Source organism: Prionailurus viverrinus, chromosome B2 (assembly GCF_022837055.1).
Source record: "Prionailurus viverrinus isolate Anna chromosome B2, UM_Priviv_1.0, whole genome shotgun sequence".
Classification (NCBI taxonomy): domain Eukaryota; kingdom Metazoa; phylum Chordata; class Mammalia; order Carnivora; family Felidae; genus Prionailurus; species Prionailurus viverrinus.
In genome coordinates this window covers 30729300-30743446 of record NC_062565.1, presented here as the reverse complement: position 1 = coordinate 30743446, position 14147 = coordinate 30729300, and the positions used below count along the sequence as shown (strand labels likewise).

Sequence of the window (14147 nt, the reverse complement as noted above, 5' to 3'; positions counted from 1 at the left end):
CAACTCAGGCCTACAAAGGTCGAAAAGGGGTGCAACAAATGCCCACCCTGACCCTTAGCCCCCTCGTCTAGCCTGGGGGTGGCAGACGCATTCCACCCATGAGGCTAGGGCACAAACCACTGAAGCCCTGGGCTCAGCCCCCCAGGCTTAGGCTGGAACAGGAAGAGAATTGTCCTCTGCAGGAAAGAACCCACAGAGAATCAGGAACCCACACAGAATGGGCATTTAGAGAGCGGAAACACCAAGGGGGTCCCACCCCACACCAGGCATCCGGGCACCCAGACCTCAGGCTCTCCATCCCCACCCTCCTTGGGGAGCCAGGTCCCCCTCACCTGGAAAGGAGCCAAACCACACTGAGGAAATGGACTTTTATTTCCATAAATACAGGGTTAACACCCATTCAATGGTAGCTAAAAGGGGCTGGGGCCTCAAAGACACTAGGCTCCCAGGGGGTACCCCAACACTGAACAGAGGGACTGGGGGATCCCCAAACCTGAGATGGGCCTCACAGGCCATAGATATTCCCCAATACTGACATTTCAAGAACGGAACTGTCCCCATAGGGGAGCCTCAGAACCCCACTCTCATGGGTAGTCCTTCCTGGGAGTTGGGAGGGCTGAGAAAAAGGGAAAAGGGAACATGGGGAGAACAGGAGCTAAAAATGTCCTGAGTGGCCTAGAAGGAGACCCCTGTAGTGGGCAGGGGCTGGGTTCTCCTATACAGCCAGAGACAGAGCAGCCACAGCAGCAGGAGCAGCCACGAGATAAAAACCTGGTTTCTCTCTTCCCGACCTCGGCATTGGCCTCGGGAGAGTGAGAGAGCATGGAGCAAACCCCAGACATGAGGGTGGGGGAGACCAGGATTTGTCATCTACAGAGGAGCACAGGAAGGGAGTCCTGGGAGCCCTGGTTGGTGGGGGCAGTGTGGGAGCAATGGGGTGGTTGCAGGCACACCGGAGCTGACATCTGCTTTCCAAGGCCACCGCTTGGTCTCTGGGCTGGGAAGTTCCTGAGGGATCCCTGAGGACATCCTCAGGAGAGCCAAGGTTCAATGCAGGTCTCATAAAGGGTACGGTTGGAGTGCCAGGCCGTATGGGAGATCCCAGCCATCGGACACCTCACTATGGCTCCCCGAGCCAAGAGAGTCTTCAACCCAAAAGAATCCCGCAGATAAACCTTCAAGGTGGGCAAAGAGTCATAAAAGGAGAAACAAAGTGAGCTCCTCCTGGTGTCCCAGGTCCCCTCCCCACAGGGTGAACCCTTCAGCTCAAGGGGTCAGTGGCAGGGAGGGCTACAGACTGAGGTGGGGCTGTGCCAGAAGAAAGGGGAAGTCATCCCAGGGGGCTCACCGGTTGCTCCTCCATCTCCAAGACCGTCTCATTTGCATCATAGAAACCAAAGAAGCTACAAAGAGATTGAGGGCGGGTAGGGGAGGAGGTTATCAGGAGAGCGGGAGAAAATCAAGGTAGGCTAGGGGAGGGACCTCAGGAACTCATGGCCTATTGGGAGATAGGCAGCAAGGAAGACACTCACAATATTCAAGTGGATATCATGTACCTCACAAGGTGACACAGAGGCTACAGCGTTGCTTCTACAGAGTCCCATCAAAAATGCAAACCTGAATCTAATCATGAGGAAACAGCCAACAAACCCAAACTGAGGGACATTCTACAAAATAGTTCAAAAATATCAATGTAATGGACGAAGACAGAGGAAATATCCCAGGGGGAAAAAAAAGAGAGAGAGAGAGAGACTAAAGAGACACGGACAAGTAAATGCAACACATGATCCCAGGTTAGATCTTGCACTGCATTTTTTTTTCCCCTATGAGGACAACTGGAAAATATTTGAATAAGGTCTATAGAGTATCTTATTGATGTTAACTTCCTGACTTTGATAATTATATTGTGGATATGTAAAGAGAAGTCCTGTATACACAAAACAGACACTGACACACTGAAGTTTTAGGAGTAAAGAGATATCATGTCTACAACCTACTCTCAAATGGTTCACAAACACACCTATACCCCCGTATACATATTTAGAGGGAAGAAAGAATGAGGACATAAACATGGCAAAATGGTAACCTTTAGAAAATCTAGGTGAAGAGTACACACAATTGTTTTGTAATACTTAAGCAACTTATTAAGTATGAAGTTATTTCAAAATAAAAAGTTCTTAAAATTTTGAAAAGTAATATTTAATTGGCATGGGCAGTGAGTGGGCACTGACCATGAACAACAAACGTTAATAGTGCTAAGTCCAAGGGACAATGGGAACAAAAAAAGACCACCCCGCTGGTTTTAGAGCACCAACAAAGCCTTCCCAGTGAGGTATTCTCCACTAGGGAAGGCTGATCCCCTCAGCAAACAGAAGAGCAGGAGCAAAGGTACAGAGGTGAGGCCCAGCTGGGCACATGGGGGAGCTGGGTTGGGGGCCTGAAGACCACATGGAAGGGCTGGATTTCATCAGGTATAGGAGAGCAGTAGGGGCACACAGACCTGGATGGAACTCCAGCTCTGCCACACACTCCCAAATGTATGTGGTTGAGCATATTACTTATCCTCTTTGTCCTATTTAAGAATACTTCCTTTTCAGAGAGGAAGTGAAACACCCTGATTAAGTTAGATAGCCTGACTTCACCAGTTACTAACTCTATGAATGGAGACAAGTTATTTAAGCTCCTTGCACCTAAGTTTCCTTACATGTTAAACGAGGATAATAGTAATTACCATGAACCCTGTCTCCTTATATGTCAAAGGAGGATTAAAGGAGATTTATTTGAAAAGTACTTAGAATTGTGCCTTGAGACATAAAAGGTACTATATAACTGTGAGCTATTACAATCTTCAGAGGGTCATAGATGTAAAATGAGATAGAATAAATCCCAACCCTTGCTATTATAAGGAACAGGACTCCTTCACTTAAAACCCTCCAATGCCTTTTTCATCTCACTCAGATTAAAAAATCAAGGGCCATGGTTGCCAGGAGCTGGGGGGAGGCAGGGATGGGGAGTTCTTGTTTAATGGCTATGGAGTTTCAGTTTGGGAAGAAAAAAAAAGTTCTGAATATGGATGGTGGTGATGGTTACACAAGAATGCCAATGTGCTTCATTGCCGCTGCTCTGCACACTTAAAATGGTAAATTTTATGTTCTGTATATTTTAGGAAAAAGCAAAAATAAAATACAAGGGCCTTACTTTGCCCTACAAAGGGTCAATATTACTGGCTCCCTGCTACCTCTTTCATCTCCTCTCCCACCCTCTTCCCAGCTCCCTGGGCTCTAGCCACACTGGCGACCCTATTCCTCACACCAGCCCCAGGACCTCTGTAGGTGCCACTCCTTTTCCCTGAGTCGTTCCCCCCCCCCCCCCAGATTGTTGCACAGCTCCTTCCCTCACTTCCTTAAGTTTCTACTCCCATGACAAGTCTTCCAGGACTTATCTGGCCACTATCTGACATAGGGTCCAGTCACCCTCTAATCCCTTCCCCTGCCTGTCTCATCACCACCTGACATACATATTTGCATCTATTTTTCTGTCTCCCACACTAGACATTAAACTACGTAAGAGCGGGGACTTCTCTTTCATTCACCGCTGCATCCCAATGGCCCAGAACAGGGCCTGGGCATATATACAGTGCTCAATAAATATTTGTTGAATGACTAAAGGAGCTTAGGTGACATTTCAGATCACTCATGATGAATTGCAGCAGAGGCCCACACATAGCACAATGGAGCCATAGATTTTCCTGAGGAATCGGATGGAGGAGATAAGGCTGGAGGCTATTACAAAAGTCCAGGTATATAAAAGAGGTGGAAGGAAACGTGGCATGGAATTATACACACACATCCTACCAATGACGATTTCCTGGTTTTGATAGTGTGCTGTAGTTACATAGGATGCAATCACTGGGGGAACCGGGCAAAAGATACCTATGTAGGACCTCTCTAAACTATCTTTGCAACTTCCTATGAATCTGTAATTATTTCAAAGTTAAAAGTTTTTACAAAGCAGGGGTTTAGGGATGGAGGGGAAGTAGAGTCTGACGGGCTAGATACAAGGCATTGAGGAATGACTCCCAGGTTTTGTTGTTGAGTGACAGGATATATGGAGGATGGGAGCATTAGCTGACCAGTGGGAGGTACAGGCCAGTTTCAGGCAGGAGATTAATTGTTGGGGGCTAAGGGGTATCCTTAGCCAATCTTTGGGCCACACAGTCCCATATTACCTGGACTGCCAGGGGGTAATAACACCATCATCAGGGCCCCCAATCAGCACCAGGCGGCCCACACGAAGAAAGTTCTTCCTCCATGCTGAAGGGTGGGAAGAAAAGAGCCTGAGTCAGTCACAGGGGTCAGGCCAGGTTGGAGAGGGAAACACAGGGGGTTGGAGAAGCAGAAAACGGGACCCAGGCAGGAGCCTAGAGTCTCACCAGTGGCATTGGGATGATCTCTTTCCCCATTGATCAGGGCCAGAAAGCTGCTGGCGTTGAGGTACAAGTCATCATGGTGGGGGTCTAGGTACAAACAGCAGTTAGAAAGAGAAGCAGGGAAAAGAAGCAAGATCAGAGTCTGAAAAAACGACCAGGAGACTACAATAGCAGGTAAGGTGAATAGTATCAACAATAATAATAATTGTAAACACGATACCAAACACCTTTGTCCAGCACTTACTATGTCAGATACTGTTCAAAGTACATTACATTTGTTAATTTATTCAATCTTCACAACCACCTATAGGGTAGATACTAGATTATTATTTTACAGATAAGGAAAACAGCCACAGTAAGGTTAAGTAACTTGTCCACAGTCACCCGACAGGGTCAAGCTTCAAACACAAGTAGTCTGGACCCAGCATCCATGGTCTTAAAAACTACACTAGGTGTTTGCAAACTATGGACCATGGGCCAAACCCAGCCCACTGCTTACCTGTATAAATAAAGTTTTTTGGAACACAGATACATGCATTTACATATGGTGTATGGTTGCTTTCAAACTACTGTGGCAGAATTGTATTTGCGACAGAGACCATATGGCCTGCTAAACCAAAATTATGTACTATCTGGCTTGTGATCTCTGCACCAGACTATACTCTGAGGTGATAAGGTAACACACATAAAGCATTCTGAACAGCGACTGTTCACACAGTAAGTGCTCATTACATGAAGTTATCTTCATCATCACTGCTGTTGGTTATGGTACAGGTGGGAGCAGCCGGCCCTACCCTCCAGGGCGCCCTCTCATGGAATCCCGTTTGGCATCCCCTACTCACCGTGCCAGTAGTTGCAGATGGAGAATTCCTGGCCCCAGGGGCTATAGCAGATCCGATAGAGGTTAGACCTCATGGAGGTAGGGAAGAGCCACTTCAAATAGTCTGTATCTGGCAAGAGAACAGCAGTATCAAGTGACCCCAAACCTTTGTGTCCTCAAAACTCGGGGCGCCCTTTGACCTCATGATCCCCGCTCACCTCCATACTGTCCCATTTGTGGAGAGGAGAGAGAGATGAAAGAATCCACATTGTGCTCATCCATGACAGAGAGCAGCGCCCGGCACACCAGGCCCCCTGGAGGCAGAATACCACATTGGACAGGGACTCAGGGACAGCCAGGCCAACAGCCTCTCCACTAGGCACCCCCCTCCACCCACCACAATGTACACAAGGAGACTGAGGCCCAGAGAAAACAGGCACACCCTGTGGCAAAAGGCTATATACATCATGTAAGTGACAGAGCCAGATTAGATTCTGGGTCTTCTGACTCTAACTGTAGGGTGTTTTTTACTTCCCCATTATCCCTTATTTCCAAGAACCATGGGTAATGGCAAAAGGGGACAGCAGTGCAGGGAGCCTCCCTCCCACTCAGGACACAGAGATAAGACCCAAGTGCTGAAGGAAGTCAGAAAAGTAGGGCTCAGGTACCAGGGCTGGAAGAATGTGGTTCAGAAAAGGGGACACTAGAATGTGTCCCTCAGATAAAGATCAAGCCTCAGAGAGGGCTTAGGAGTTGGGAGGGGGAGGGCGCCTACCCTGCGAGTAGCAGATGAGATGCACCCCTTGAGGGGCCTTTGCCATGATGGGGGCCACAGCCTCTCCGAACCCTTGCACCTGTTCCCACAAGGGTCGCAAGCTCTCTCTCCCATCGAAGAGATCGAGCACTGTCACCACAGTCCCGGGGTGTGTCTGTGGGAAGGGGGCAATGCTGCAACAGGGGATGGACTGTGGAGCCCCTCCACACCGCCCCCCTGGGCAGTGTCCACATGCCTAATTGTGCCCTGCTAGAACCAGGGATTTCATCCCCCGATCTCCCAACGCCAGCACCAGCTCCTCCAGGAACTGAGCAGGCCCAGAATGGCAACTTTCGGTTCCCCATTCTCTTTCCCCAGCCACTACAGACGCTCCAACGCCCCACAACAGGGTGTCCCCTACCAGACCTCGTTGATATATTCCAGCAGGTGGCGGAAGCTGTACGAGCTGTCAAAGAGCCCGTGCACCACGATGACCGGCTTGTAGGGAGCGCGATGGGGCGCGGGGGCTGCGGGCAGCAGCAGCAGCGACAGGAACGGCAACAGAAGCAGGATCCCCGCCGGGGGCAGCCGCAGCCCCCTGAGCCCCAGCATGCTCCCGCCTAAGAAGGGGGCGATGAGGGCCTGTGAGAGAGATGACAACATACCCTCCCCTCGAAGCAGACGCCTGGCATCAAGATCCCCCTCCCCGCCCGTGCTCACACTAGGTTCAGGTCACAAAACAGCCTACTTTTAACTTACTTCAAGGTTGTGGGGAAACACACACCCCTACACATTTGCGCACTGAAGCGCACCCGAAGCCCCGCCCCCAACTCTACGGGGACTCGGGCCCTAGGCCGAGGATCTTCTTAATGCATCATCCCAGCCATGCACGACCCTGGGTTTTGCAAGAAAGACCCCCGAGCAGCAGCGCAGGCTTCTGGAGAATGCAAGCTCCCACCTGGCCTAGGTCCGTGAGCCTGGCTCCGCCAGCTGTTTACTTCTCCCTAGACTGGAACCCGCAAGGTGGGGGGAGGGGAAGGCTGTGAAGAGAGCTCGCGCAGGGGAATGACGGATGGGAGAGGGGAGGCTGCAAGGGGTCGCGCTTCGCCGTCACGTCCGGGGCTTTCCCTGGCAACCGTGCCCGCGTCCCCTGTAACGCAGGCCCAGGACTGGAGGGGCAATGGAACATTCCACTGCACTCCGCGAGCGGGGGGAGGAAAAAAACAGAGCGATCCATTTTAGACTGGTGGGGAGAGGAAGAAGCATCAAACAAATCCTGGGAATCGTGAGAAGGCCAGTTCTGGCCCTGCCAGGCACCAGCGATACCAGGGTCCGAATTCCTGGTCTCGATTCGCCCCACTTCCCAATTCAGGCGTCCGGCTCCGCTGCGGAACGCGAAGTTCCCCTGCCCCCGCGGGAGGTGGGAGGGCGCTGCGGAAAAGCAGTCCTCCGCATTTCGTCTCAGGCCACCGGATCAGGGCTGAAGCCAGCCCAAGCGGACCCCTCCCCATCCCCACCCGCCCGCCGGCAGGACCCAGGTCAGCGTCTTACAACTCTTCATTATGAAGTGCGTGTAGTGCCCTTGTCTCCAGAGACGCGAAGAGTCCTCGAGGCCCCTCGAGCTAAAAGTGCAGCCTGGCCCAGTTTCTCCTAGCCTACTCTACTCCACTCCTAGTACACGACCCACCTCCAAGGGGCGGAGGGCCCCTGGGGCAGCGCTGACTCACGCGTGCGTGGTTTCCACCAGTCTTTCAACTTGAGAGCCCCCCACAATCGGCCTTTAGCCGGGAGTTCCTGTGTGCGGCTCCCGACGCAGACCTTCGAACCCCTTCCAGACTTCCGAGTTCCAGAAGTCCTGCAACTCAGCCTTGATTCCTACCCGATACCTAGGTGGGCTTTTGCTTAGCATTTAAAGACGCTTCCGTTGAGAAAAGGATTTCGAAGCTTGTCTGAATCCCTCCTGTTCACAAGGTCTTTGCCGGTCTAAAGTCTCTCAATAAAACCAATCTGTGCCCCGAGTTGTGTAGTGTGAGGATGGGGTGGCAGTGGGGGGTCGGGGGCTCAGGCAAACGCCTTGGAAACTGGAACAACCAGCTTGGGGCCGTGACCTAAATGTCTGGAGCTCTGTAGGCTCCACTTGGACGCGAGGGCGAGGACACAGCCCGGGAGGGCGACTGCCTCGGGTGGGGGTTGGGCAGTACTAATCTGAAGGTGGAGGTAGGGGAGGGTCCCCGACTGCGTTTTCGCAAAAAGCCCAACTCCTGTAAGTCTCGGTAGACGGCCTGTCTTCACCTCCCCTCCCCATATACGTGCCCCCAAGATACAATGAACAAATAAATATAAGACTGCAATTACTGCTGTGCCCTGAACCTCGCACTCCCGTCGACTCAGGAGGTGGCGTTGCGTCTTGGCAGAGGTGGTGGGTGGATGGGTGGGATTTTAAAAAATGGATCTGAACACTGAGGGGCCCAGGAACTCTAAGAAGCCCGATAATCAAGTGGGGAAAGAGCATATATTATCCCCCAAACTTACTCTCTGTCCTTCTCCCACCCCCACCCCCCCTAACCGCAGGTCCAACTCCCGTAGAAATACTCTAGACCCAAGCCCCCCATTTTACCTGCAATTCACCCAGACCATAACCCTGGGAACTCTTTCAGGTCATCGCGGGTCTCAACTCTGCAGTTCTCTCTCACGCAGTTATCTTTCTTAAAGTGGGGGCAGCTAAGGCCAAGCATTGGGGAGAAGGTCCTGAGAACTTGCAGGGACTCTGAGGGAAGCTGAGGAGGGGGACATCTGACTAGGGTGAACCAGATCCGGTGGGGACTGGGGTATTGAATCCACCGAGCACCTGCTCACTTCCTCCCACAGTATAATCACTGTAGGCAGTCTTGGAGGGGAAGACTCTAGAGAGTTCTCCCCCCTCCCCCCCCCCCACTCCCTCCTTCCCTTAGTCCCACCCGCCTTGCCTGGTCTTGCTCGCCTCCCTGTTTCCATGACAACTCCAAGGGAGCCCAAACTGGGGGCCTGAATGCTGGGGTGAGAGGAGGAGAGACCTAGTGAGGGTACCTCGGAAACTCTCCCCCTCCCTCTCCTCGGCCCCTTTAAGCTCCCCCCCCCTTCCCGGCTCTCCCTCCGCCCCCCGCCGCTGTCTTCATCTCTCCATCTCTGTGCTGCCGCCGCCACCGGCTGCGCAATCCGCACACCAAGACTCTGACGCCAGCCAGGGACCCCAACTCCCGCTGCAGACACCCTGTCCCAGCGACACCACAGGCATGTCATCGGAAAAGTCAGGTAAAAAACAACAACAAAACCTCCTGCCCTTTCCACCATCTCCAGACTCTCCCCCCATCCTTGGCCCCAACCCCCTCCCTCACCCCTCCGTTGGGGGGGGGCGGCGATTCTATTTCATTTCATTTGGGTCCAGCTCTCAACCCCCCCATCCCTTTCTCTTTCTGTATTCCCCTCCTTCCTCTCCTTCCAATCTCAGCCTTGTCCCCTTGCCAACAACATGGAAAGGGGACAGGTTGAAAGGGTGAAGGAAGTACAAGAGTGGCTTAGCATCATCCAGGTACTGCAGGGATAGCATCATTGGGAGTGACAGATGGACAGATGACACTGGCTCACATGGAGACATTCAGTGGGGAAATAATAAAAACATGATGAGATAGAGGTTGTCAGGGGAGTAGAATCCAGAAGACCCTTGTTCATCTGCCCTAAATGAGGTGCTGAGATTCCCAGAGAGGCTAGGGCACCCATCCCCAGTGCAAGAAGACAGAGTGGAATATGTCATCCTTCATGTGTTTATACAACTGTTGAATTGAGCACATGTTAACACAGTGTTGCATGTCTACACACGTGCACACACAGGACTAGCTCAGATGGGCAAGCCCAAGGCAGCCATAGCTTGGGTGTGCAGGTGAAAGCTGTGGGCACCGTTGCTGAAGGGGGAGATGAGCAGAGGAGGGTTTCCACTTCAAAACTAGATTGAAAGAAACAAGGGGGGTGGGCAGATGGCTTAGATACAACCCCTTTCCTGCCCCTAAGACCAAGAGATGGCTTCTCACCCATCTCCTCTGTCTCTCCCATTATCTTTCTCCATCCCTGGCCCTGTGTCTCCCCCTACCCCCTTATCTCTTCTCTGCCTGTCTTGCCTCTCTCCCCATACCCTCTCCTGTGCTCACTGCCCCCAGGCCTCTCAGACTCAGTCCCTCACACCTCTCCACCACCCTATAATGCCCCCCAGCCCCCGGCCGAGCCCCCTGCCCCACCCCCACAGGCAGCCCCTTCCTCTCACCATCACCACCACCACCACTACCACCAGTCCGGGACCGCCACCCTCCCGCGCTTGGGGGCAGGCGGCCTGGCTTCTTCCGTGGCCACTGGTCAGCGCGGTCCCTCATCCTCCGCCACCCTGCCACGACCGCCACACCACGCTCCACCTGGCCCGGCCGCCGGGGCGCCCCCACCCGGCTGCGCTACCTTGCCCCGCATGCCACCCGACCCTTACCTGCAGGAGACTCGCTTCGAGGGCCCACTGCCCCCGCCGCCGCCGGCCGCCGCCGCCCCACCCCCGCCGGCGCCCTCCCATACGGCCCAGGCTCCGGGCTTCGTAGTGCCCACGCACACGGGGGCGGTAGGCACGCTGCCACTGGGGGGCTATGTAGCCCCCGGCTACCCCTTACAGCTGCAGCCTTGCACTGCCTACGTGCCGGTCTACCCAGTGGGCACGGTGAGTACAGGGCGGATGGGGCCTGGGAGGAAGGGGTGGGGACACACAGGGGGCTAGTGAGATAGAGAAACAGGGCCTGGGACCAGGCGGCGTTCCTAGGACAAGGCCTAGAGAGAGGAGGGACTAGGAAAGGCTTGGGAATGGGGATGGGGGGGGGGGGGTTGAAGGGTCTGGTTGTCATTTGGGGTCAGAGAAGGGGAAGGGAGCCTAGAAGTCCAGAGGAGGTTTGAAAGAAGGAAACAGCCTGGAGAGAGGGGGAGAAGAAACGAAACCTGGAAACCATGGAGGAGGATGAGGGAGAGTAAACCTGGAACTGACTGAATAGGGAAGGCCAGGCAGATATTTGGAGAGAAGAAACGAGGTCTGAAGTGAGGCCAGGGCAGCCCTGGTGCGGCCATACCTTGGGAGAGGGAGTGTGGAGATCACCAAGAATATAGGGTTAATGACAGCAGTGAAGAGAGAAGAACCTAGTGGAATTTATGGGTGTCCTGGAAGGGTCGTGGATGATAAGTTTCTCTGAGAAGCAACGTGCAAGAATTTTACTTTAAAAACCATCGTGCCAGACACAGAATGTTGGTGGGCTCAGAGACGATGGGAATGACATTCTCTCCCTCCAACCTTCTCTACACAGCCCTATACAGGCGGGACCCCGGGGGGGACGGGAGTAACCTCCACGCTCCCCCCGCCGCCCCAGGCCCCAGGGCTGGCCCTGCTAGAGCCGAGGCGCCCGCCGCACGACTACATGCCCATCGCGGTGCTGACCACCATCTGTTGCTTCTGGCCTACGGGCATCATCGCCATCTTCAAGGCAGTGCAGGTGGAAGTGGGGCAGAGGGCGGGCATCTGGGAAGGGAGCCCTCACCCGGTTTTTCTTATTCCAAGGGAGTGCCGAATGTTCTGGGAAGCATCTCAGAGGGAGCAGCAGCTCTGATCAGCTTTCTTCCGCCCGTCTCCCGCAGGTGCGCACGGCCTTGGCCCGCGGAGACATGGTGTCTGCCGAGATCGCTTCCCGCGAGGCCCGGAACTTCTCCTTCATCTCCCTAGCGGTGGGCATCGCAGCCATGGTGCTCTGTACCATCCTCACCGTAGTCATCATCATTGCCGCTCAGCACCATGAGAACTACTGGGATCCGTAAGGACGCACCCGGCCTGGCCCCGCCCCGCGCCCCTCAACCTCCCAAGCGCGTTCTGCAGCCACGCAGCGGATCCAGTGGGTGCCCCGCACACATGCCTCTGGGGCCACCGAATTTCGATACATCCTAAACTCTGCCTCCACGGAACCTCTCGCCTTGCGGGCACGCTCCGAATCCAGTTCCTCAGGAACCCCGAAAAAACCCACCCCCCCCCCCCAGGGATGCCACTTTCCGGGATCCCCGCCAAATGCCGGGCCCTCAGTCACTCCAGTACCCCGCCGCCTCTAAATGCAGCGACCCCAGCGGAGCTCCTTGGGTCTCCGCTCGCAGCTGGGAGACCGGTCCCCAAAGCCCCGCCTCCTCTATAGGCTCCGCCCTGGCTCTGTCAAAACCCCGCCTCCAGGGCGGCAGGCTCCGCCTTCTTTTCCTTCCCCGCGAGGTGATTGCGTCCGGTGATTGGGTTGTGGCGCTAGGCCTCGCCCCCAGACTGACACACTCCTCCCCTTCTCCTGGCGCGGGGACCTAGCCCCGAGGTAGTCACGCCCCCACGCTCTCTCATTTTTGGTGGTACAGTTTTGTCTTCTCCACCCAGGTCTCTTACTATTTTCTTGCTAATCCCAGAACCTCTACTTTTGGTAATTTTGGAATGAGATTTCGGAGGTTCCCAGTTTAGGACCTTTCACCCTGGGATGACGAACGTCCCCGTTCTCTGTAAATATTCCCTTCCACCTATTCCAATCAGTGGGCAGCCGGGCAGAAGGTAACCCAGGGTAGGACCTCCCAACGTCAGGAGGAGCCAGCCCCGTTCCCCACTCCCCTCGGCAGTCCCTACCTTGTTCTGATTTGTGCGTGAGTGTGTGTGTGAATTTCTGAAAGAATATTAAAGAGACTAAGTGGATTTATCACCCGCAATTCCGAAGACTGCCGCCTTACAAAGACCCTCCTCCTTTGGTTCCCTCTTTTACCTCCTCTTAGCTTCCCTTCCGAGGGAAAGAAAGATAAAAGAAAACTGACAGAGACAAATGTGGGAGGAGACAGATTCCCAAGACACCACAGAGACAGACACAACCATGGGAGGGGGGAGGGGAGGCTCCTTAGGAATCCTACCAGGGAAATCTGGTATGGGGTCCATTCTTGGTGGGGATTTCTTTCCCCCAGCACACATTTTTCACTTTCTATTAGACTGGGCTTAGGGCTTTGGAGAGAGGGAATTTACAAGTAGACCCAAGTATCTATCCCAGAACTCCAGGAAATCGGGAGAAAAGGACAGACTATTCTAATAGGGTGACAGGGAAAAGATGCCAACTGCTTACAGCTGTTCCTGCCTTCAGGCTGGAGGGTGGTAAACAACTTGGATTAGAGCCCTGTATGGTATGTTGTACCTGCATGGGGAAGGCAAAGGGAGCAGAGTGCTATGGGAGGCCATCGCAGTCCACACAGGCTGCTAGAACAAAAATGCTATTGACTCGGTGACTTATAAGTAACAGAAATTTATTTTTCACAGTTCTGAAGGCTGGAAGTCTGACAGCAGGCTGCCAGTATAGTTGGGTGAGGGCCCTCTTCTGAGTTACAGACCTCTCATTGTATCCTTACATGGTGGCAGGGGCAAGGGAGCTCTATAGGGTCTTTTTTACAAAAGCACTAATCCCATTCATGAGGGTTCCACCTTCATGACCTTAAGCACCTCCCAAAGACCCCCACCTCCTAATACCATCAAATTGTGCATTAGGATTTCAACGTATGAATTTGGTGGGGAGCACAAATATTCAGACCACAGCAGAGCCCCAGAGAAGAGGTCACTAGGCTCTCAAGTCCAGCTAGGGCTAGTTGCCCACTGGTACCCTGAGGTCAACCAGGAGGCCTCTGGTGTAGGGGTGCATAAGCAGTGGACTTGGTATCCATCTGTACACCTGCAGGACAGGGTTCTATGCTGAATTTGTGCATTCATACAACATGCAGACGCCATGCAGGATGCTGGCAAGACATCTACCCAGACAATAGATGTGAACACCGACCTCATGGAGCTGAGAATCTGAAGGAAAACCATGCACCGAGATAGGAGACATGGGAGAAGGATGAGATGGACTATGGAAATCATGGGTTCCCCTTTGGACGTTTCAATGTGTTTTGTTCACCAAAGATCTTGAAAAAAGAATTCACATTTGCAGCTTCCACTTCTTCACCACCTACTCATTCCCCCCTCCCTTATATAAGTATTGTCAGAGATGTGTCTGTGTCTCTCTTTTTTTCATACCCACTATTTCTTAACCCTTTAAAACATA

General features: G+C 53.3%; 2 protein-coding genes and 1 long non-coding RNA gene across 8 annotated transcripts; 2 read left to right on the top strand and 1 right to left on the bottom strand.

The window, feature by feature from the left end:
• Positions 1 to 354: 354 nt before the first annotated feature.
• On the bottom strand, positions 355 to 8751 carry PPT2 (palmitoyl-protein thioesterase 2). 5 transcript variants are annotated; one of them, XM_047859274.1, is made up of 10 exons: positions 7555 to 7668; positions 6962 to 7196; positions 6430 to 6623; positions 6025 to 6178; positions 5468 to 5563; positions 5272 to 5379; positions 4433 to 4516; positions 4229 to 4313; positions 1349 to 1403; positions 355 to 1175 (listed from the first exon to the last, which is right to left on the bottom strand). In XM_047859274.1, exons 3-10 carry the CDS (start codon positions 6613 to 6615, stop codon positions 1032 to 1034), a joined length of 912 nt encoding a protein of 303 aa, XP_047715230.1. In that variant the 5' UTR covers positions 6616 to 6623; positions 6962 to 7196; positions 7555 to 7668; the 3' UTR covers positions 355 to 1031. The 5 variants fall into 5 exon arrangements, with proteins under 5 accessions (XP_047715230.1, XP_047715231.1, XP_047715232.1 ...); XM_047859275.1 differs by having other exon boundaries at positions 6962 to 7012; positions 7555 to 7660; XM_047859276.1 differs by lacking the exons at positions 6962 to 7196; positions 7555 to 7668 and adding an exon at positions 8621 to 8751.
• LOC125165859 (uncharacterized) lies at positions 6828 to 7620 on the top strand. Its single transcript, XR_007152247.1, has 2 exons — positions 6828 to 6970; positions 7376 to 7620. It is a non-coding gene; the product is annotated as an uncharacterized LOC125165859 (long non-coding RNA).
• Positions 8752 to 8972: 221 nt separating the features above from the next.
• On the top strand, positions 8973 to 12777 carry PRRT1 (proline rich transmembrane protein 1). 2 transcript variants are annotated; one of them, XM_047859278.1, is made up of 4 exons: positions 8973 to 9294; positions 10194 to 10732; positions 11427 to 11549; positions 11692 to 12777. In XM_047859278.1, the coding sequence occupies exons 1-4, from the start codon at positions 9276 to 9278 to the stop codon at positions 11866 to 11868; spliced, it is 858 nt and encodes a 285-aa protein (XP_047715234.1). In that variant the 5' UTR covers positions 8973 to 9275; the 3' UTR covers positions 11869 to 12777. The 2 variants fall into 2 exon arrangements, with proteins under 2 accessions (XP_047715234.1, XP_047715233.1); XM_047859277.1 differs by having other exon boundaries at positions 8974 to 9294; positions 11364 to 11549.
• Positions 12778 to 14147: the final 1370 nt, after the last annotated feature.

Excerpts from the sequence above, each read along its gene's own strand:
- PPT2 (XM_047859271.1), bottom strand. Across the intron at positions 4,314-4,432 it reads AGATCATCCCAATGCCACTG|CATGGAGGAAGAACTTTCTT; the intron begins GTGAGACTCTAG and ends CCCACCCTTCAG. Across the intron at positions 1,404-4,228 it reads ATTACCCCCTGGCAGTCCAG|CTTCTTTGGTTTCTATGATG; the intron begins GTAATATGGGAC and ends ATCTCTTTGTAG.
- PRRT1 (XM_047859277.1), top strand. Across the intron at positions 10,733-11,363 it reads CGGTCTACCCAGTGGGCACG|CCCTATACAGGCGGGACCCC; the intron begins GTGAGTACAGGG and ends TTCTCTACACAG. Across the intron at positions 11,550-11,691 it reads CCATCTTCAAGGCAGTGCAG|GTGCGCACGGCCTTGGCCCG; the intron begins GTGGAAGTGGGG and ends CGTCTCCCGCAG.